This window comes from Serinus canaria, chromosome 2 (genome assembly GCF_022539315.1).
Source record: "Serinus canaria isolate serCan28SL12 chromosome 2, serCan2020, whole genome shotgun sequence".
Taxonomy (NCBI): Eukaryota; Metazoa; Chordata; class Aves; order Passeriformes; family Fringillidae; genus Serinus; species Serinus canaria.
Genome location: NC_066315.1, coordinates 62883021 through 62904500, shown reverse-complemented (window position 1 = coordinate 62904500; position 21480 = coordinate 62883021). Strand labels below are relative to the sequence as shown.

The 21480-nt window shown below is 41.3% G+C and overlaps 1 protein-coding gene across 3 annotated transcripts in view; it reads right to left on the bottom strand.

The window, feature by feature from the left end:
- The window catches only part of JARID2 (jumonji and AT-rich interaction domain containing 2), a 213606-nt gene that overhangs the window by 54299 nt on the left and 137827 nt on the right, over positions 1-21480 (bottom strand). For all 3 annotated transcript variants that reach the window (XM_018918494.3, XM_050971579.1, XM_050971578.1), the window contains one exon: positions 5552-5721. Coding sequence is in view for 2 of the 3 variants with exons in the window: in XM_050971579.1 (XP_050827536.1) it covers positions 5552-5721 (170 nt within the window). In the remaining variant the exon portion in view is untranslated. The remainder of the gene's footprint in view (positions 1-5551; positions 5722-21480) is intronic.

Sequence of the window (21480 nt, the reverse complement as noted above, 5' to 3'; positions counted from 1 at the left end):
TTTTTGCAGGGGTAGATTTTGAAACCGTTAACACCAGAAAGGGCCCAAAAACTGGAAGAGCAAGAAAAAGCTTTCCTTCAGCTGTAGTACTGCCCACAGGATAATCTATCTTACTTCAGCACCTCTTCCCATCTCTTAAATCTCCCAGCAGGCACACAATGACATGAAATTGCACCTTCCAGTGGATGCCTGGAGTTTTGGCACACTAGCAGCACTCTCTTCCCCTGGGAAGGAATAATCCATGGTGGTGAATCTCTCTCTGTACTTCATGCAAGTGCTGTTCACTCTGAGACTGTGTAACCATTCGTCCCTGCCAATACTGATTAAATTACTCTTGTCCTAAGCCACCATAAGAGTTGCTTAGTAGCTCATATTCCATAGGTGGCCTAAATGCTGGCATGTATGAGACACAGCTTCTATTCTACACTTCAATCTTACTACTAACTTTAAAACAGAACTTAGAAATTTTGAGGTTACAATTACTAAATGCAAACTTATTTTGATTAAATGGTTTGTGCATTTGAAATTCAACATCCTAAAGTTCATTCTTGAGTTTTCAATCCATCCTAAAATTTTAGTTTCAAATACTAAATCAACAATAACAAAATCAATAAAAAATTTTCTTACAGTATTTTAAACAAATTATTGTATGTCTACATGTTTTAATATTATTTTGGAATTATAAAAAGTAACCAGGACTGCAAAGAAGCTCATAATTTTGGACAGTGTCAGCATTTCATTGCTTTGCTTGCAGCCTAATCAAGTTGCAGAGCTATTCAATCTGCTTACTCTGATGTGGAGATCAAGGCTCCATGGTGCCAGTGGCGGGTGCTTCAAGACTGAGACCCACGCAAGGCAGCAGCACAGGTTACAGAGGCTGCTGACCCCAAACTAACAGGCAAACATACCTTTTGCCTTGTTGAAAAAATAGGCAAATCAACAGCTGTTTTGTAACATACCCAAGATTATGAATTCTCAAGATTCGGTTCTGGGGACTCTCCCATTGTAATCGGAAATCTCTACAGGTATGAACTGACATAGTCAATTTCTCCTATCAGGACTCAAAAAAGAAGACTGGGATCAAAGGCCCCTGACCCTTTTTACCACCCAAATACAGGTGTTGAAAAGAATAAAAAGCCTGTTTCAGAGCACACTGCACTAAAAGTTAAAAGTTACTGAACTTCAGAGAAATGTGCACATTTCAGACAAATATTTCACATAGTGAAATTTTCTGGTTTGATTTTGCCCAATTGTAATAAATCAGATTATTAAGTCAGCACAGCACTCAAAGAAAAAGAACAATCACACATTTTGCAGAATAGAAGAGCCTGAAAACTCAATTTGTGAGATCTCAATTAAACCATTTTTATTTAGGAATCCCTGAAATTCTCTAGCATGTAACTCCCAGAGGCTCAGCTTAATTAGAAAATTGATCATGGGAAAACTTCTTAAAATGTACTCTCCTAAGCACAGCCTCCCTGTTATCACCTTTTGCCAAAGATCTATTGCTCACAGGGAGTTGTTTTTCCTTTCTCCTTTAGCCTGATATTTGACTCACAATATTTTAACCTGTAAATAATTACAGAGAGCAGAGGTAACTTGAATGCACTGTAACAGAAGCTATTATGAAAAATATGATCAAAAGCAGAAAACACAGTAAAAGTGAGAGCTGTTGTACAACTACACAGAGATGACATACTCGTATCTACAGGCTGCTATAAGATACTAATTATGCCTCTGGCAAAGGGCATACAGGCTCCTTCAAAGAAGCTATTTAAAGATAAGAACACTGCAGACAAACACTTCAGAGATATCTGTACTATTCCCCTCCTTGCGTTGAAAATTCTAGGTCACAACTTAATAAAATTTAAAAAAAGCACCAACCTTTTTAAAAGGAGGATTTTAAAATAATAGAAAGCAGAGAAGCCTTGCCAAGTTTGGTCAGTCTAGAAATGTATTCCAGGTCTCAGATATTCATCAACTGTTACAGCTTTTTCATTGTGCTCCACCTACCTTTTAAGAAGTAATTAGTACAGTGTATTATCAAATCAAGAGTTTGAAAAACAAACTAATTAAAATATGTCTAAAGCCTTTGTGTTCTGGATAATGAAACCAAGCAGGTCATCTTCGTTAAATTATTTCCCTTTGAAATTACAGGGTGCTAATGGAGTGGGGGGAAGTTAAAATTATTTGAATCATTAGATTTTCTTACACACAGCAGGACAGGTAAATGGGACTTGTTCTGCCAAGTATGGGATCTTATGCATGTCAAGGGCCTTTCTTCCACACTGTAGCATGATAGTTTTGTTCCTTCACTGACAGAATTCAGCTGCTCCCACTCAAAATAAACCCCACAAGAACAATGAAGAGCGAACCTGTAGCAGTGACAGGATGCTTAAATTTCTCTGTTTAAAAACAGAAAATGAAAGTACACCCTGACATGTGAATTCATGGTGGAATTCAGTCCAAGGTTGGACTTGGTGATCTTGAAGGTGTTTTCCACCCTTAGTGACTCGTGATTTTGTGGCATGACAAATTTGCACTGTGCTTCTGACACCACTGCTAGGTGTGGTGGGACATGGGCAGAGAAGGCCCTTGTCACTGAGCTGCATTCCCAGCAATATTGCTAAAGACTCCTTTGTCCAAGAAAAGGCTTTGATCATTAATCTAGGGATTATATCACCAGATCATTTTGAGGGACCATTTTTTTTTTTTTAAGTTAAGCAAACATAAGGATTCACTGTCCTGGATCTTATCACTACTACACTTAAGATTTTCCAAGTGCTGATCTTCAACCCTGTGAGTGTGCTCTAGTGTGCTCTTATTTCCATGCAATTGCATGTTGCATTTCATGGTGAAAGCACAAAGAGCCAAGATGAACATGTACAGCTGGACAGAAGTCAGAACAATCACCTGGTCCCACCAGGCAAACAATTCTGAAACCCTCAACACTGCAATAAATAATAGAATGGAAGTTCCAAATCAAAATAACCCCTTCCAAAAAATCCCAGGTCTTCCTTCCCTGGGCAGGATCTAAGTAAGCTGGCTCTTCCCTCTCCAGGCTCACTAGGCAGCACCAGAAGAGTAGCACCAAACTAAGCCTGCCCTGGAGAGTCACTTGTGGGACCTTTCTGGAGCTGGATGTACCAGCATGCTGCTACATGAATTCCCAGCATATTAACAACCAGCTTCCATCTCCTTGCTTTGAAATGGACATATTGAAAGAGACAACCAGCTGGAGCTAAACATTCCCAGAGGCCAAATGGACACAACCTCAGGCAGCCAGGACCTCTTGAAGGACACAGCAGTTTAGGCACAGAAGCCAGAATCATGCTAATACAAGTCTGAACAACCCACTCCTCCCTCCAACCCACAGCACCCTCCTGCTCCTCCACAGAGAACCATCCAGGTAGCAGATGTCCAAGAAGATTGCCCTGCCTCTTTTTAACTGGCTCTTTTCATGTTTTATACAGGGGTGATGCAGTAATAAGCTTGTGGGGGTGCTGGAACACAAAGCTGACATCTTTCCCTTTCCCAGTTTTTCTTCAGACTGTTTAAGCAGACCAAGTACATGCCATGTGTGCCACTCAGAGCAGACTCTCCCTCGTGGTTTTTAACATAATTGTAATTGTGATCTTGCAGTCTGAATGCATGTGTTGTCAGAAATGTTCCAGTACTCCTGCATACTGAAGGAACTAGGAATGAATTGCAAGTTCTTAATTGACAGTACAAAACATCAATTATGCCACAGATGAATAACAAAGAAGAAAATTACAGGTGCAAGAGCTAAACACCTATTGATTTAAATTAAAAATTTAAAAAAAATAAAAAACCCCAACAACATGAAGCACTGGAATAGGACTAAAGTACCCGTGCTTCCCATTTGCATTGTTAAACCAGAACACTAAGAGAATGCTAAGAGAGTAGGAAATAAAAGTGGAGATAAGTGACACCCCCACACAGGTCGCCTTTCTGTAAGTGCAAATGCCTTCAAAGCTATAAATAGCACATGCTTAGTTAGCAAGCAGTGGAAACAAGTGTGTGAATGCAGCCATGTGTGCTCACACACAGACACACAGACACACAGAACCCCCATCTGACTCTTCCCACCAACAACTGTGGCAGTTGGCCCAGATCACAGCAGTGACATGCTGCCAACAGACTGATCAACCTCACGGCACACTAAATTAGAAATACATTTCCACAGATTAAATTTCAGAGGACCGTTCTGCCACTTTAAACACCATTAGATTCTGCTCCTCTCCATCCTTTACACAAACACAAAAGCCAGCAAAACACCCTCTGCTATCCCCTCCACCCACCCACTTTACCAGAGGTCCCAACAGGATGGAGGCTCCATACTGGATGTGAAATAAAAATGATAAATTAGCAACCACTCTGAAGGTACCACCAGCCTAAAATCTTACAGAAGAAAAGATAAATCAAACCACTGCATTAAGGTGAGAAAGCCTCAGCAGGAAGCTACGGGTGGTGCTGTTCACAGCTGTCCACAGATGCAACAGAGACCTAAGAAAGGGAAACTCAAGCTCTGAAAGATTCAACCCACTAGGTAAGAGTTTTGCAGACAAACTCCATCTGTAACAAATGCAAACCCTTTCAGCAGGTAATGGGACAAAACAACACCAAGAGGCACCGTTCCAGCACAGAGGATGCAGTTATGGCTGACTAATGAGACAGGGGATGCACCTATCCAGAAACACAGAGCAAGAGATAACATGACAGCTGGGGGATTAAACTAAAAGATGCTAACTTCAGCACATGACTTGGGACAAGAGGCCATGGAAAGTCTTGACAAAAATGACCACTCAAGTAACATCCCCTCCTCTAGCTTAATCTAGACAGTACCTCAAGCTCAGGCCCCCCAGGTCTGACATGCAGGTTTGCACACACACAGCTCATGGATCCCTGACACACCACACAGCCAGGCTCGAGCACCTGTTACTGTGAAGTAATTCAAGTATTTCACTCCACAATTTCAGATGCCTCCTTTGTACTTCGATTGCTGAGAGGAGGAGCTCACCTGTTTTAATTATCACCACAGGAACAATCCAGCTCCTGAGGCGGACAAGAACAATGGCAACCCCTCCACCCCCTGTCAGATGAAAAGCCTCACTCAGATTGAACAACAAAGGACAGTGAGTAGGTAGAGAAGGGGAATTTCCAAGCAGATTTTCTCCTCTTGCAGGAACAAGTACTCAGGCAAGTTAAGCACTTCTCCAGTTTATAGTCAGACAAAACAAAGGAGGATGGGGAGGACTTAAGAGAGCTAGACAAAAACCCATTCAAGGTAAGAGAGAGCCAAGCATAAAAGAAATTTCTTTTTGCACTATTACCAGCCTCATTTTATGATCTTTAGAACCATGAACTCGAATGCTCCTGCTTCAGATACAGTCAAATTGCTGAGAGCTGAAATGCACACAATACCTTCAAGTGCAGCTCCAGTACATTTGTCTGGCTGCTGCTTGGTGTGCAGTGCTACAGCTCCTTCTGCAAAAGAGACCGTGCCCCAGCACTGCTGCCAGGTACCTACCTCGAAGACAGAGGAAAGTGAGAAAATCTTCTGTCTTGGGCTTCCTTTTGGAGAGGTCAGAAATCTGAGTGGCAGGAGGGGGTAACAACGGCTCCACTATCTTTATTGGAGTTGTGCTGGGACTGTTTGGCTGGGACTGAGCAAACTTCCTTTGTGCTTGCAGCCTTGGCCTGTGGAAACAAGAGCACATCAGAAACATGTTAGGCAGAACTTGCTGGATGTGTGAAAATATAAAAATTCATCATATAGGATGGAGAGAGAGAGAGAGAGAGAGAGAGAGAGTGAGATCTGAATCCATCTCCCACCAATACCAAATGCCTAACTGGGTCAATAATGAAGACAGTATTTTATTTGTTTTACCCTTTGGTATCTTCTGCTACAATTTGGAAAACCAGAAAGGGAACATCTTGACTGCAAAATCTGTGACTACTGTTTCATATGTTCTGAGTGTCTTCTTGCACATGATACAATTACAGTTTACCATTCACTTATTTGGAAATTAAATCTGTATTTTGCACCATGAAAATGCCTTTTTTTTTTGTTAAGTGTTAGTGCTCATTGCTTTCTGTTTTTAATTAAATTACAAATTAGTTTATTTTAGCCCCATTAAGGTTTTAATTTATTCCAATCTGCTAGAATCTTATTTTTGCAGTAACATATATATTAATAGGTATGTGTGTGTGTGTGTGTGTATATATATATATATATATATATATATATATTTGTGCCCAGTTCTAAAAAAAACCAAAAACCTTTAGGAGAAGATATTTTTGACAGGGAAAAACATCAGGTCAAAACCTTTAGATTTTTGTTTGTTAGGCCACGGCCCAGTAGAGCAGTAAGCAAGGAGGTCAGCAGTGGGGTTAAGCAGGATTTGGGATAAATTTTTAAGATTGAAGGACATGAATGGGATGAATTTGTTCAGTCCTGGTAGTGGGCAATGGACTGACACTCTCTGATTAGTTTTAAAACATGCCCCGATACGGCTGCAGGAAATGAGCGGCTGCAGGTGATTTTGGCACTTGGCTGCAAATTATTTCAAGCCTATCTGAAGGCTCTGATTAACTGCTAGGTAGCCATGAATATGATTTTCTTTAATATGCCTAGAACGTAAATTGGTATTAGGGAAAGCATTTTGGGGCAGGACAGATAGCCGGAGGGGGTCTCGCTGGGAGCCTGGCTCAGTTCCCCACATAAGAACATGTTAATTTCTCACTTAAGCAACTGGGATTCTAATTATGATCTTTATTACAGCTTCAAAAAGGAGAGAAGCTACAGAAAGAACTTAAAACCTTGTTGAGGAAGGATGCTATTCTATGTCATTTTACTCCCTAAAAACAGAGTATTTACATAATGTCAAAGTGAACATATTTAATAACACTGAAGGGAAGCCCAGGTCTTGTCACTCCATGGCAGCCTCGACTGTTGTGACTTAAGGAAAGCACAGTTACTGTTTGGTAGGGATGAAACATAAAATTGGCAAACCTCTTCTTTTTCACAGGTATTACCCTTAAATATTTGGGTAACAAGAGGTTTGTTACAATAAACAAGTCCCCTAATGACAACAGAGAGCCAAAGTAACATTCAGCAGTTGTCTCCCTATACTATGCATAAAATTGTCCTTGTCCTGACTATCCAAAACAACAAAACATACCAGCAATTCCTACTGCTTTTTTTAATCTCCTCCATGGCAAAAATAACCTGGTGTTTACAATTTTTTTTATCATGGTGCTTATAATTTGTGAACTGGAACTAAAAGACTATTTAGCACATATATTTCCTCATATCTATGAACAATTATCTTTCCAGGATGAAGGTCATGTATAGATATGCCTGTATCTCCAAAAAATTACTCAGATTGCTTTGCAAAGCCCCATCTCTTCAAGCAGACTAAACTAAAGACTCCCGTGCAGGATGAATAGTATTTCAATTTCAAGCAACTACATTTCTATCACCAAAACCATACATGCAGCCAGAGAAAAACGCTTTGTGTTGGCTCCTGTTCTGCACAAAACATATGCTCTCTCGGCAAAAAACAGACTATAAAGGTTAGCAAGCATCCTGGCTTTCTGCACAGCAATTTTTTCCCATTGATGTGCTTCATCAGCCAGGCTGTTAAAAACATAAACCCACCCACTCTCTGCATTGCTGTACCTGCTCAAATGTCATGTGATCAGTGATAAGCAAGGAGTACCACCACCCACCACACCATAAAGTAAAGATTAAGCCTGTTTTATGATTCAAAATTAACCCTTTGCAGCAAGAGAACCATCCACACTGGTTTGCAGTATCCCTATTATCAGTCCCCAGAGCACTGAAACAGGATTAGAGAATGACTTGCAAGTTTGGCATAGATGTGAAATGAATTAGAACCTAAAGTACTTTTGGTTCTGTTTTTGTAAGCATGCTGTCTGCTACCACTCTTTTCTTGGACAAAAAAAATCCTCGTGGGGCACGGAGCTTGCCTGGCAGCATCACAAGCTCTTCATAACCATAGGGGCCCTTGATTTCAGCAAGGATAGAGGAAATTCCAGGTATTCCCTCCACTTACAACCATGAACTTTTGCTGCTTCTCCGAGGGAGGCTGTGGAGACTTGTTGCTATATGGTCAGATGTGCCCGAGATGCTTCTCCCAAAGAGGAAAGATGGCTGTACTTCCATCTACTCATTTTGACCTCACCAGTGACACAAAACCAGGCCCCCTTATGAAATATCCATCTTTTATTAAAACCACAAGCAGTTACAGGGTGTAAATATCACTGATTCAGTTTATGAACACTACTAAATGAAAGCACTCTTTTATGACTGCAGCATCCTTTAGGTTTCTGCAACAAGTACTGTTCCCTGCCTGGATACCTGTGTGTTCCACAGGCTTCTACTTCAGTGCATGAGAGTACATGCAAACTGAGCTGTGATCGAGAAATAAACTATTCTGTAGCTACAGCATACAGGGATGAAGAATCATGATTAGGAAGCAAAAGACATGTTCTTAAGTAGCCCTTGCTTCAGATTTATGTAAACATGACCAGTTTCAAAGGTGGGCCAGCAAAGAAAAAACACATACTTCAAAACACTGGCAGCAACTAAAACTGCTTCCTTGTGAAGGCATGTTTGCACCTTAATAAACTTGTATGTCCCCATGAAAACCTCTAGCAGCATAAAACCAATTATTTCAGGTATGGTTTCATATTACACTTAATCCAATCTAGGTGTGAAGCTGCTGCCAAAGAAGGATTGTACCTTCCTTCTTCACTACAGTTACATTAGGCGAAGCGTATCAAGTCGTACTCACACACCACTTCTGAACAAGGAAGAACAGAAATGATAACAGTGTTAAGAAAGACACTGTGTGTGTATGATGGTGCCTTTCTAATTTCTAAAATTTACAAAGAAACAGTGTAGCCAGCAGGACCAAGGCAGTGATTGTCCTCCTGTACTCAGCACTGGTGGGGCCACACCTCAAATGCTGTGTTCAGTTTTGGGCCGCTCACCTTGAGAAAGACATTGAGGTGGTGGAGATGGAAATGGAGCTGGTGAAGGGTCAGAAGCACAAGCCCTGTGAGAAGTGAGTGAGAGCTGGGGGTGTTTAGCCTGGAGAAAAGGAGGCTCAGGGGGAATCCCATCCCTCTCCACAACTGCCTGAAAGGAAGGTGTAGCCAGATGGGGGTCAGTCTCTTCTCCTTCATAACAAGTGACAGGACCAGAGGTAAAGGCCTCAAGCTGTGCCAGGGGATGTTTAGATTGGGTATTAGGAAGAGTTTCTTTACAGAAAGGGTTGCAAAGCATTGGGATAGTCTGCCCAGAGAAGTGACTGAGTCACCATCCCTGGAGGCATTTAAAAGGACACATGGATGTGGCACTTAAGGACACTGTTAGACTTGGCAATGCTGGGTTAATGGTTGGAGTCAATGACTTTAAAGGTCTTTTCCAACCTAAATGAATCCATGATTCTTTAAATGCCTAACACCACCAACACTTTGCTCTTTGCTTCCTAATGCAAGGATTTCTGCTGGAATGACCTATTTAGCGGTGCATTTGGCAACAACAGACAGATTGGCATGAGCAGCAGAAATAACAAAAAAAAATCGTTTCCGTCCTCAAAATAAATTGCTCACTTTGTCCTCATTGAAAGGGTACACACTATGTAAGGTTTATAAAGACGCAAACAGAAAAAACTTCGCAAGACGGAAAAGGATGAGGAAAGAACTTAAAATAATCCCACATCTAAACGTCATGAGAACACCCAGCATGCAGCCAGAAATATCAGACTATTTAAAAATAAACAGTAAACCACTTTCTCTCAACAGAAGAGATTATTTTACTTCTGCTTCTTTTGAGAGACTTGAAACACATACCTATGACGCAAAGTTCAAAAAAGCCTCAGCCTGAGGAAGTCTCACCTCCTTGGGTATGCTTCACTTCTACTGAACAGACTGTTTAGGTCTAAGAAAATAAATTTCAGCCAGAGACTAAAACACCACAACAAAAATATCCTGATTGCAAAAAGTCAGGCTAGGCTACAAAACATTTCTCTCTTGACATAAAATATACTTTTTGAAGCTTTTTTAGAGTAGAACTCATTTTTAGTAGAACATTTTAAACAAATTGTGTTCTTTGTAATTAAAACACTACCCTTTGTGTTAACTAATAGTGCTTCAGAATGTCTTTTAAAAAAACTGTATCCTAGCACCATTCCTTTAGCTTGTAAAAAAGTTCACATATAGGAAAAAAATACACAAAGGCAGTCTTTTCTCCACAAAGCAAAGTTCAGGCTAGTAGTAGCAGCCTATGTTAAATTTAGTAAACATTAAAATTCTAGATAACAGTGCATGTTGTGCTAGCCACAAATCAAGTATTAAACTATCAGTATGTGAGATTTTTTGTACATGAGTACAAAAATCTTACTCTTTTCACTTTATTACTCCAAAACTCCTAAGCGAAAACAAAGCCTAAGTATGATAAAACATACATAAAACCAAATACACACAGATTTGTAATCTATTTGCATGCAAACTAATCTATTTATAGAAAATTCTGGGTTTGAGAGGCTGTTCTCATGCCTAAGCATCTCAGCTAGGAAGAGATTTGCAAAACAATCTCCTGCAAATGTTCCCTAATCTCCAGCAATCTGCAGGTTTCCACCAAGCTTCCTGCTTAATATGTGCTACCATATGTCCTTGCTGCTTGGTCTCATTACCTTTCACTTACTCCTTGAACTCCACTTTTGCTTTTTGTCTTTTCCTGCTTTTCTGTAGCCTGATATAACCTTTTTCTTGATAACAGCAGGACAAGGAGTTAGGTTTCCAAATACTTAGGAACCACAGGTGAAGCAGCTGCTTGAGCAGCACAGTTTTGTGACTAATTCCCATTTTCCTTCTCACTGCAATGTGCTTTGCACTTAACAATTAAGGGAAGGCCCTGGCATGGCTAGGCACTCTACCTCAGATTTTGTCCATGCTAACATCATTATAGCTTCCCCTCTGCTGAATACCTGGGTTATTTCCTTCCTTGCTGTGACATTTTGCTGGCATGGTGAAAAACTTATCTCTGAGGTTTGCTTGGCTCTGTGCCCCTGATCTCGATGAAGTCTGAAGTACACCATCTTTCCATCTCAATGGAGGTGATAAACCAAGTATGTAAATTGCGTTACTGCACCATACAACGCACTCGTCTGGCACACAGCATGTCTGTACAGAAAAATTCACTTGTGTGTGCAGCTTTGTTCACTAAGGTAAACTTGAATGTGACAGGCTGCAGAAATGTTCTGCCCTCATTTAAAAATAAAATAAAAGGGTAATTCAGGCTTTAATAGCCAGGTGTCTGCTGGAAATCAGATGATTATCAAGTGTGTAATTTCCACCTCAAAGTCGACCATGTTACAGGCACTTCTAGGCAAGCCCAAGATGAGCATGCAAAACTTGTTGCTGGAAGTATCATTCTTCACCAGACAAGGAAATCTTGTGCCAGCAGGAAGCATGGCTAAGCTACATTTTACCCTTACAATCCTCAGAGTAAGTCCAAGACATTCCCTCCGAACAGTGACCTTCTAGAAGACCACTGTTCTTGTGAACAGGGCTCCAAACTTCAACAAGTTTTCTACGACAATAATGCCAAAATTTATATGAAATTTATTCTTTTTTTTCCCCCAAGCTGTGATGGTTAACATTTGGATAATCAAAAATATGAGGTGGGAAAAAAATTCCCCTCAGAACACAAGATCTTGTTGGCTGTCCCTGGAGCACATCTGAGTGCCTGTGTTTGCTCTGGTGGCACTAGGCAGCGTTTCTACCTGACTCACCTCTGCCACCACTGTGTCCCAAGCTACCCTGTCAGGTCAATCAACAGCACCACATCAAGAGCAAGAAAGCCAGAGTGTGAAGGAGTCCTTTGAATTGAATTTCCTCTCCCAAATGCCCCAAAGCTACTGGATAGCATTTTCTGCCCATATCAGTGGTATCTGTTGCCCATTTTATAACACATGACTCTGTTGCTACTGCCAGCAAGTCTGCAGCAACGGAGACTCAATCAGTATCTGTGTGCCCACACTGGTTTGTCCCAGGAAATAATTAGAAATGAAGAGACCTGATTGCTCCCATCCATGCAGATATCAGGTGAAGCTAGCTATTGCAAAGCACGGTGTCACTCTCAGATATGACTCCTTCAAAATAATTCACAAGATAATGTAACCTGAGACACAACCTAGACCTGTACTACCAGGTAAGAGTGTAATTCTTAACCCTGTCATATGATTAAAAGAATCTGGGCTACTTTTCAGTAAATAAAACATTCCAGAAAGGTTGGATGAAACAATTTTCAGAAGCTGTTTTTACTAAGACCTTTATTCACTCAATCTTTTTTACTTTCTGTGGGCCAGTAATTCAAAATTTAGCCTAAATGACCAACATGATTTTAAACCAGATTTAAGTTTTCAAGTGATCCAATGAAAGCACAATATTAAGTCCATTCGGTCCTTGATTGTGAAGCAGGGCACGTTTCTTTAAAAAACACTTTTTGCTCTAAAACTTTAGCCACAATGAATGGATGCACATTTTCCTTTGAGATTTTTTTTGTGTGTGTGTTTTGTTAAATGGGAAACAGTTGGTTTCTGAAAACCTCCTCTTCTGTTAACAACAGAAAGGTGTTTAGGAACAGCATTTAATGAACAATAATTGAGCTAACCCATATGCTTCGTGACTAGTTCAAAGTACAGCTAGACACAAACTTTTTTTGCTAAAAACTGCTCCAGTTATTATCAATTCTGGAACTGCCTGTTTTTCCTGGCAATGCTCACTGATTACAAGAAGGTACTTGCAGTCTCCAAACCCTCCTAATGTCATGCAGTTTAGCAGAGACACTTACATCTACTAAGGGAAACAGCTGGCTGTTCAACACAAAAGATAGCAGTGGGCAAAGTGGGAGTCCTTAAAAGCTGCTGGGCACTGTTACCATCCCCCACCACTTTAACTGTGTTAGGAGGAACTGGACAACTCCAGCCACCCTAAATGAGCCTTGTACATAATCCACAGTGCCTATATAAGCAGTCCCAATGACATAGATTTGGAGAGCCTGCCTGCTAGGCTGAGGCCCATACTAGACAGTTTACAGAAGCTGTAGAAAACTAACACTGCGTTCAGGTTTTACCTCTGGATCCAACAAATGCAGGTGTGACAGTGGTCTAGATAACCTTGAGAGGGCTAAATCACACTGGCCTCTAAATGCCCTGGGTTTTTGCCCTGAAACATCCACAGTGGTCAGGGAATTTTGACACTACTCTTATGTAGCAGTAGGATCTCCCAGACTGAACTTGAGTGCCCTTCATGGACTTCAGAATACAGGGAAGCCAAGTGGAACAAGAAAGATCCAAAAAACCAAAAGCATAATTAGTCAAAGTTGCAGGAGAATGGGTCCCCTTTCACCTTACTTCTGCAACTGGTTTTAACTGCACTTGATGCAAGAACAGTCCATGCTTATTGCACACAATTTGCATCACTGCAGCACTGCAGGCAGGGTCACAACCCCTCATCGTGCTTAAACCAAAACTTAACATTGAGTTACCAAGGTGCAACTCCAGCATAACACAATTACAAAAGCACACATCCACCTTCAAATATCTCAACAATGGCATGCTTCAAGCTCAGACTCTAGCAGCTGGATAAAGGCTGATTTAGGTTGAAATACATTAATGACCATCAAATACTCAAACCCTTCCACCTGTACCGTGTGCCAGTCACTGCAGCAACTACAGGAGGGCTTATTAGTTGCTGTCCAGAGAGAAGCAGCAGTGGGAGTGTGATCAAATGAGGATATGGTAGCTGAATGAAGCTCCCAAGAAGCAGTTTTCTTACAGCCTTTGTCATCAGATCACACTACAGCAACTGTCCTACAGACTTTACAGACTTCTCCATAAATCCAGGGCCAAAGCCTTATTCCTCTATAAGTAAGTGTGGGATCTGGACAAACAGAAAGAAAATGACTTTTTTAAATCTACTTCCTCCAGGGCTGAGATTGGACAAAAATTTTTCCTCTCCATACAGACATGTGGTGAGCTGTACATGGCAATAGATGGCAGAAGAGATCCTTCTGAATACTGGAGACAGGTGGTGCCACCCTTCCTTTGTCCTGCAACAATTCTTAAAAATTTCCATTCTGGAGTAGCTTCATTTCTAGTCTAAGAACATAAGCACTGGTAGTTCAAACTTTGACTGCTCCAAGTTGTACTCCAGCTGTGTCTACACTGTACCATATTGCACATTGCATTAAGACTTCAAATTCATCAGTCTACATGGAAATCAATCTAACAACAATGCTGCAGACTGAGAGTCCTACAAAGGCTCCTCCTGAAGTCCCGGTTATTGCTGACGCCCTCAACACCATAGCCAACAGCATTCGGCTGAGCCAGCTCAGATACGCCCACAGAAGGTACAAAGGTGCACAGTATTGCAAAACCAGCCTTATTCAGAAGGAACAGGAATGTATTCCAGAAGTCCATTTTGGAGAGGGCTGTGTCCTGGATACATCTCTTTCCCTGCTGTTCTTTGGGCTATGCAGGCTACAGAGATAGCACTCTAGCTTGTGATACTTGACGCTTTGGGACTAAGCTGTGATGGGAGTCACTGCACTGGTGTGAAGCAGTACCAAGCACCAGCTGATGAGCACTGACCATAACAGTACAACAGCAGTACTGTTATGGTCAGCAGTACCATAACAGCTAAAACAACTTCTGACTCCTCCCCACGCTCCCACCTGTGCACAGCTTACTTCAGCTCCTGCAGCCACGTTCTGGAGGCATTCCCCTTCTGCAGCATTCCTCATCTCAGGCTGCTGCCTGGTTCTCTTCACCAGAGTGCTCTGCAAGCTGCCTACCAAGCACAGCTGAGCACAGCTACCTACAAAAGTACTTGGCAAACAGAGACTAGGGTTTCCAGTTCCTGCATCCAGAAATGAGGGCTGCCCCTCTATTCTAACAGTGTGATCCAAGATTCCTACTTTTCAGCTTGAGCCAAAACCACCATGCCATATCAGAAAGCAAGAACATCGCCAAGGAGTCCAGGTCTGTCATTTTATGCTACGCTGTGTCACAGAGAAGAGCATCACCACATGCCAGAAAGTTAAAATGCAAAACCACAGCAGCAAAAATAAGAATTAAGGAACTCATTTACATTTGCTTGGTTTTTAATAATCACTACCAGATGTCTGAGCGTGTACTATGTCTACAAACTTCTTTTCAAGAAGAAAACCACAAGAACAAAGTTATTTTTTCACATTAAACCCTGTCCCTTGTGCTGGAAGTAAACAAGGTTGAACTCCATGCTAAATGACACCTTCCTCACTGGAAGGAAGATTCAATTGCCAGTTCACTTGCACGATCTCCACCTACTGGCAAAGAACCTGTCAAGGTCCTGCTGCCGGCACTCGCTGAAGGTGGAAGAATGAAACAACCTCAGAAGTCTTCTGATATTCAGGTAAAGCCAGTATGGGAAAGCCTAGGGGCTAAAAATGGTCTCCCCTTCCACTTCACTGCTCTGCAACACCATGCTGCTGTCTGCACAGAATTGCAGGCAACTTTGTTAAATTTGTTGTTGTTTATTACCAATGCAGGTTTGGTAAAAAACAAAATGGATTGGATTATTTTTCAAAAACGTTTTTTACCCCTACAAAAAAAAATTTCCCACCCTATGGAAGACAGCCAGCCTATAGAATGTTAAAACCTGTTCATTTTGAGAAAACTTGAGCACCGCCCCCTATTTAATTACAGAGAGGTCACAATTACTTCTAGCACAACACACTGTGCACTTCAATATTATTCTAGTATTATTTTCAGTGTCCTCAGACATCTGAGGGACATCTGCAAAACCTGTTCACTTCCCAGTTCCCAAGCAGGAGGCGTTAAACAAAACCAGCAAGGTTCAGATGACAGAGCTTCCCACTTCCTTGCTCATGAGATGCCTGGGCACTACCCAAACCCCTGGTCTCTGATCAATTCAGAGCTGCTCTTTGTTTCCTATGATAAACCAAATAATACCACACATAGCAGCAGCTCCCTCCCTAGTAATTTGACCAGCTGCTAAAACTCAAGAGGATACAAGATCAAAGCCATGCGACTGAAGGAAAATTCTTTTTTCACTTTGAGCAGCCTTTTCTCTGCAATTGTGCTTTAAAAAAAAAAAATGTTTTACAGACCATTTCATTCTTGTTTTCCAATCTCAGAAAAACACACGTACCTCAACTCCAGCAATCGTTCACCTTCGCCCTAAGAGCAACTTGTACTGGCCAAAAAGCCACAGATTACTTCTGGCAGAAATGTCAGAAATAACAGTGTATGGATCATTCTAGCCATCATCCGAATGGCTGAGAAACTTCCTGTTCAATTAAGCCCTGCATTAATCCCTAACATTTGAATAAAATTTTCCATCTACTGGCAGGAAGTGATAAAAATCAGTAGGTTGCAGGCATTTTAACCTCTTGCAGAGGTTGCAGCTTGCAATTTAACCACACCTGAAACCATGTATCTGCACTTCCCACAGGGAAAGCCTTTAGAAGGCTCCTCTACCATCTGGCTATTACTAGGAACTCAACATTTCTCTTGTAAAAACTACAACGTTTAGACACACAGTAAAGAAGAAAAAAAATAGACACCAGACATCCTGTATCTACTGCACAGATTTTATTCTGATAAGCAGCAAAGCGATCACTTTTGCATAGAACACCCATCAGTCACATTCACTGTCTTGCCAAAAAGGATTACTAAACAGAAACATGCAAGAGAGCTATAAAGGAAGAAAATAAAATAAAAATCAGTATATTCCATTATGATAATCCTATGCTATTCTTATATAATACTGAATTCCGTTATGTTAAATCTATGCTATTCTTATATAACTCTGAAGATAAAATACAACTTTAGCAGATGCTGGCTCTACTTTTTGGTCTCTTTTCCTTCATCATTGTAATTTTTTTGTATTGAGTTTCTCCTGGAAGCAAACCACGACCCTCTCCAGGCTTCCTCCCCAGGAGTCAAACAGCCCATTCTTGCAAGTCAATCAGGCAGACGCAGTCAATTGTCCCAGTAACTCTGTTCATGCCTTCTTTCAAGCCATGCCACATCCTGCTACCAGTCAAACTGGCCTGAAAAGGAAAGGGGCCATTCACCTCAAACCTCTTCTTTACATAGATGCTAAATCCTATGAGAGGGGGCTGGCTGGACTGCCAGAGCATGCTGTCTTTCTCTTCCTCCTGAATGCCAGAAGAAGTAGTTGGGAACTAATGATATGAATGGAAACTATGGTAACAATTCCTGTGCCACCACAATCTATTACCTTCCCTGCAGACTTTCTTTCTTTACCTGCAGTAGTAAGTATTCAATACTCTCTTGCTTCTTGTCACATTTCCCTGCCCCTGGAGACTCCAGTAAAAAGATATGGTGCATATCGAGCTCATTTCAGTACCAGGTAATCATAGTAAAAAACCCTCACAGACACACACTAATTGTGCGTACACACCACACATCTGTCCAGGCAGTGAAAAAATACAGTCCCTCTGAGAAGACTTTTTTTCACAGAAGAGTGAAATTTATCAGTGCTTTTTCCCTAACATCCTCCCTTAATTTTACTTTTAGGAGTCACAGTGGTACATGAGCAGCAGGACACCTGATATTTGATGATTCAACTCAGATAAACTAGGAGCTTGCAGATAGTGGCAGGAGAAAGTCATGCTTCTTCTGGTTCTACGTCCCATTGTGCACTCTGAACAGGAAGTAATGGCAGGGCACAGTCCCAGCCTGGGGGAGGACAAAGGGACTGGGACCACACCCTTTTGGAGCAGCAACTGCTGCATTGCCTCACCAGCATCCTACTCCCCTGAATGAGAGGGTTCAGTTTGGTTAAAACTGGTCTGAGAGGCTGCTTCAGAAAAAAGGAGTGCTATGTGTTCTTCCCTTCACCTCCAGCCACACATTCCTGCTTATGCCTGCCCTTGAGCTCCTGAGACCCTAGAATCAGCTGGCTGAGGAAGTCTGTCAAGCTGAAAATTAATTTATAGGTTGGGCTTTTTCCTTTTTCAGGTTGGGGCCCATAAGCACAGAAGTGCTGGTGCTGGCACAAAAGAGGTGGCATGAACCCACTAGAGGGAAGAACAGGACTCCCTTTTCCACTAGCAGCTCACGTTAAGATCACCCTAAGCTGACTAAGAACCACATTAGCTACTGAACTGTAAAATTTTAACAGAAAACGTGCCTGGCAGCAATGCCAGTGTGGTCCCTTTCACTGTCAACCTCTCTGCAACAAGGAGCCTAGTTTCTATCAAGACAAGCAAGGAAGACAAATTTGGGTGGGCTTTTTTACTTGATAACCTTGGGGGTTTTTAAAGAGCTATTTTTTAAAGTAATGAAAAGGTCTGATTTCTATCACTTCTGTCCCCATGAGCAGATCACCTATTACTTTTCCCCGTATCATCATAAGCAAAGCCCCAGCTTACAAACATTTAAAATAGAGAGGGTGGCATACTAGATGCGGTCTACACTGAAAGTGACACTGCATAAAAGGGCAGTGAGCACTTTATAGGTGCCCCATGGGCAAAGTCCACTGGCTGGCACTGTGCTCCTCTGGAAGTGCCCCTGAGGTGTGGTCACTGACTATGACATTGTCACTGGAGTGACAATTAAGCACAGTAAATCTGTCTGAAAAACCCCAAAATCCTGTGATGCTTCCTGGCACCTTCTCTTCCTCCTCAATGGCATTGAGCCAATATTTGGTCACTGATCTGTTGGCAGTCCTCAGGCAAATAACTTTTCTATCCCTTTTCCAGGCTGAAATCAGACACTGACTAAAAGAGTGCAGGCAGAAGGAATAAAATCCTATGAAAAACAGTATGTGCACACCCACACCTACTTGAATTAGGTGAGGGCTTGAGGTCAGATTGCCACATGGCCATACAAAAGGTTGTGGCAAGAGTCCTCCCACACAGGAGCAGCAAGAAATTGGCAATAACTTCAGCTGGGACCCCCAGTGAACATTTGATGAATCCTACACCAGTTCACGTAGCTGTCAAAGGCTGAGCACCTGCAAGGGAATTGGTGACAATGCCATGCAAAACTCCACACCAAGAACAGAATAAATGAAATTGGAAAGAAGGCTTGGGCAGCAACAGAGATCAAGGCAGTAAGGCCAGGAGCAATTGAGAAAGTTAAACATTCTGTTGGTATGTTCAGGAAAAGTGGAAGTCGACCAAAAATAAAATGGAAATCCTGTGAGGACCAGATGACTGAGGAGAGAATGGCAATGCAGCCACAATATGCCTGATTAGAAAACTGCAGAAATCTGACAAAACATGCAATCCTTTTCATACCCAGCCAACCACTGAGCCACAGGTAAGCAAATATGTGGAGGATTTCATAAACCCCTTGAGTATTTTCTTATATTAAATATGGGCTCAGTAGCTTGGGATACTGTTCAAAATAACAAACAAATGCAACCACAACGGGTTGTGTGAGTGACTGCCCTTAGCACTGAGGAAATCTTACTAGCTTGAAGGTGAGAATTAAGTCAACAAAGTCAACAAATAAAATAAATGCATCTTTTATCACACCATTACCAAGGGAACACAATGCCAAAAGGCAGAACTAGAGATGCTTCTCCTGAGGCCTTGCTGGCAACACAAGACTGCCCCAATTTAATTTTTGTTAAATCAGTTCAAATCCATGTGGATTGTTATGGGTTAAGAGTAGGTTAAACCAGTGCCTTGTTGACAGATAAATCAAAAAGACAGCCTGTCCATACAGCCTCTTGTGCCAGTTTAACTTCATTAATTTAAAAGCTGCATCTTAATTTATCTTAACATAAGCCATCTAAAAATCTCAGCAAAGCACCACCACTAAGACTTGAATGATTCTGGATCAGGAAATCCAAAATCCCTTTTAAAGCTACACCAGATTCCAGCCAACCAACCCCACGACCTGCTATTTTCTGTGGTGGTTTCCTACTGCAGACAGAGGGAGATTTTGCCTTTAGAAGAAATTTAAGCTGCAATTCTATCTCCAAATAGTCCGATTCTACACTTTGGAAAAGGTAATGACTCCAACCACACATTTTCTATACGGGCAATTAAAACCATACCAAACAGAGACAGCCCTGATCTAATACAGAGTTCAAAATCTAAGTGAGAATTTTGCCAAACATGCTAATCTACATTTTTGTGCATTCACCTGGGCACAAGGTGCATTCTCCCTACCCACAAGAGACTCACAGCCAGGCAGCTTCAAATGTCATCCAGCACTTCCATGCATCATTGTTACATAAATCTGCAAGATCAGAAGCTACACTAGAAATAAGTGGGTTACTAACAGTATTTCTCTTCTTAGCCATGGAGTGACCTTAGACAGCCTGACATGACTGATGTGGTTAACAATGCTTTAAGCTACATAAAATTAAACTATATAGGTAAGTTTCACTTATTCAATGTTTTATACATGCATATACATGCACACACACATGCACATATACATATGCATGTTATCTGCAGTGAAAAGCCATGATTGAGACAAACATCAGAAAAATGAATAGCTGATTTTTAGATTGCTATAATAAGCTTAGTAGAAGGTATTTCATAATTTAATGAGATAATAAACTGTCATAATTAACTGCATTTTACATACCTTTCCCTTTCCCCAAGGGGAAAGAAAAGCTTTAAAAGCAATCAAAAATCAAAACTAAACACTCATCCAGATTTAGGAACCCATGCTACCACAAGTGGTGATCCAAACACCATAATACCCACAAAACAGGTTCTGAGAAAATTCAGAGTTTCAGACCATTTCAGGTTTTAGCCCTTTAAAGAACATTTTCTAAATCCAAAATAAACCAGTGGAATGCCAACACCCTCAAAGTGCAGATGTAAAGCAAAGCAACTGTTGTAGCTCACACATTTGCTCAGCACTGGAGTGTTAAATTAATGACTACTCAGTTTTACTGAGCAGCTCCTTTAGAAGAATTCAGCAGACAACTATTACATACAATCATTTTCTTGAAGAAAGGAGGTTTTAGGGAGAAAACCAGAAAGGGGGCGGGGTGAAGAAGGAAAAGAAGGATAGTGAGCTTTATAATCTTCTACAAGCCAAATGCAGCAGAGATGATCTGTGGTGTCATTGCCACCACAGTGGCCATGAGATAACCTGGGTCATAAGGAACAAGCAAAAAGTCAAGACAGCTTTTCCTCTACACCCCTCTCTCAGCAAATAAGAGAGAATTCTTTAAAAGTACTTCTTGGCAAGTTTTTAATGTTCTGCATTCCACTCAATGGAGGAAAATCATGCTCAAGGATCTGTCTTTGGAACAACTACAGCTGACCCAGAACATCAACCTGCCCAATCTAGACAGATGCCATGAAAAGTGAGATGCGTCAAAAGTTAGAGTTTATCGTTATTTTAATGAATCATT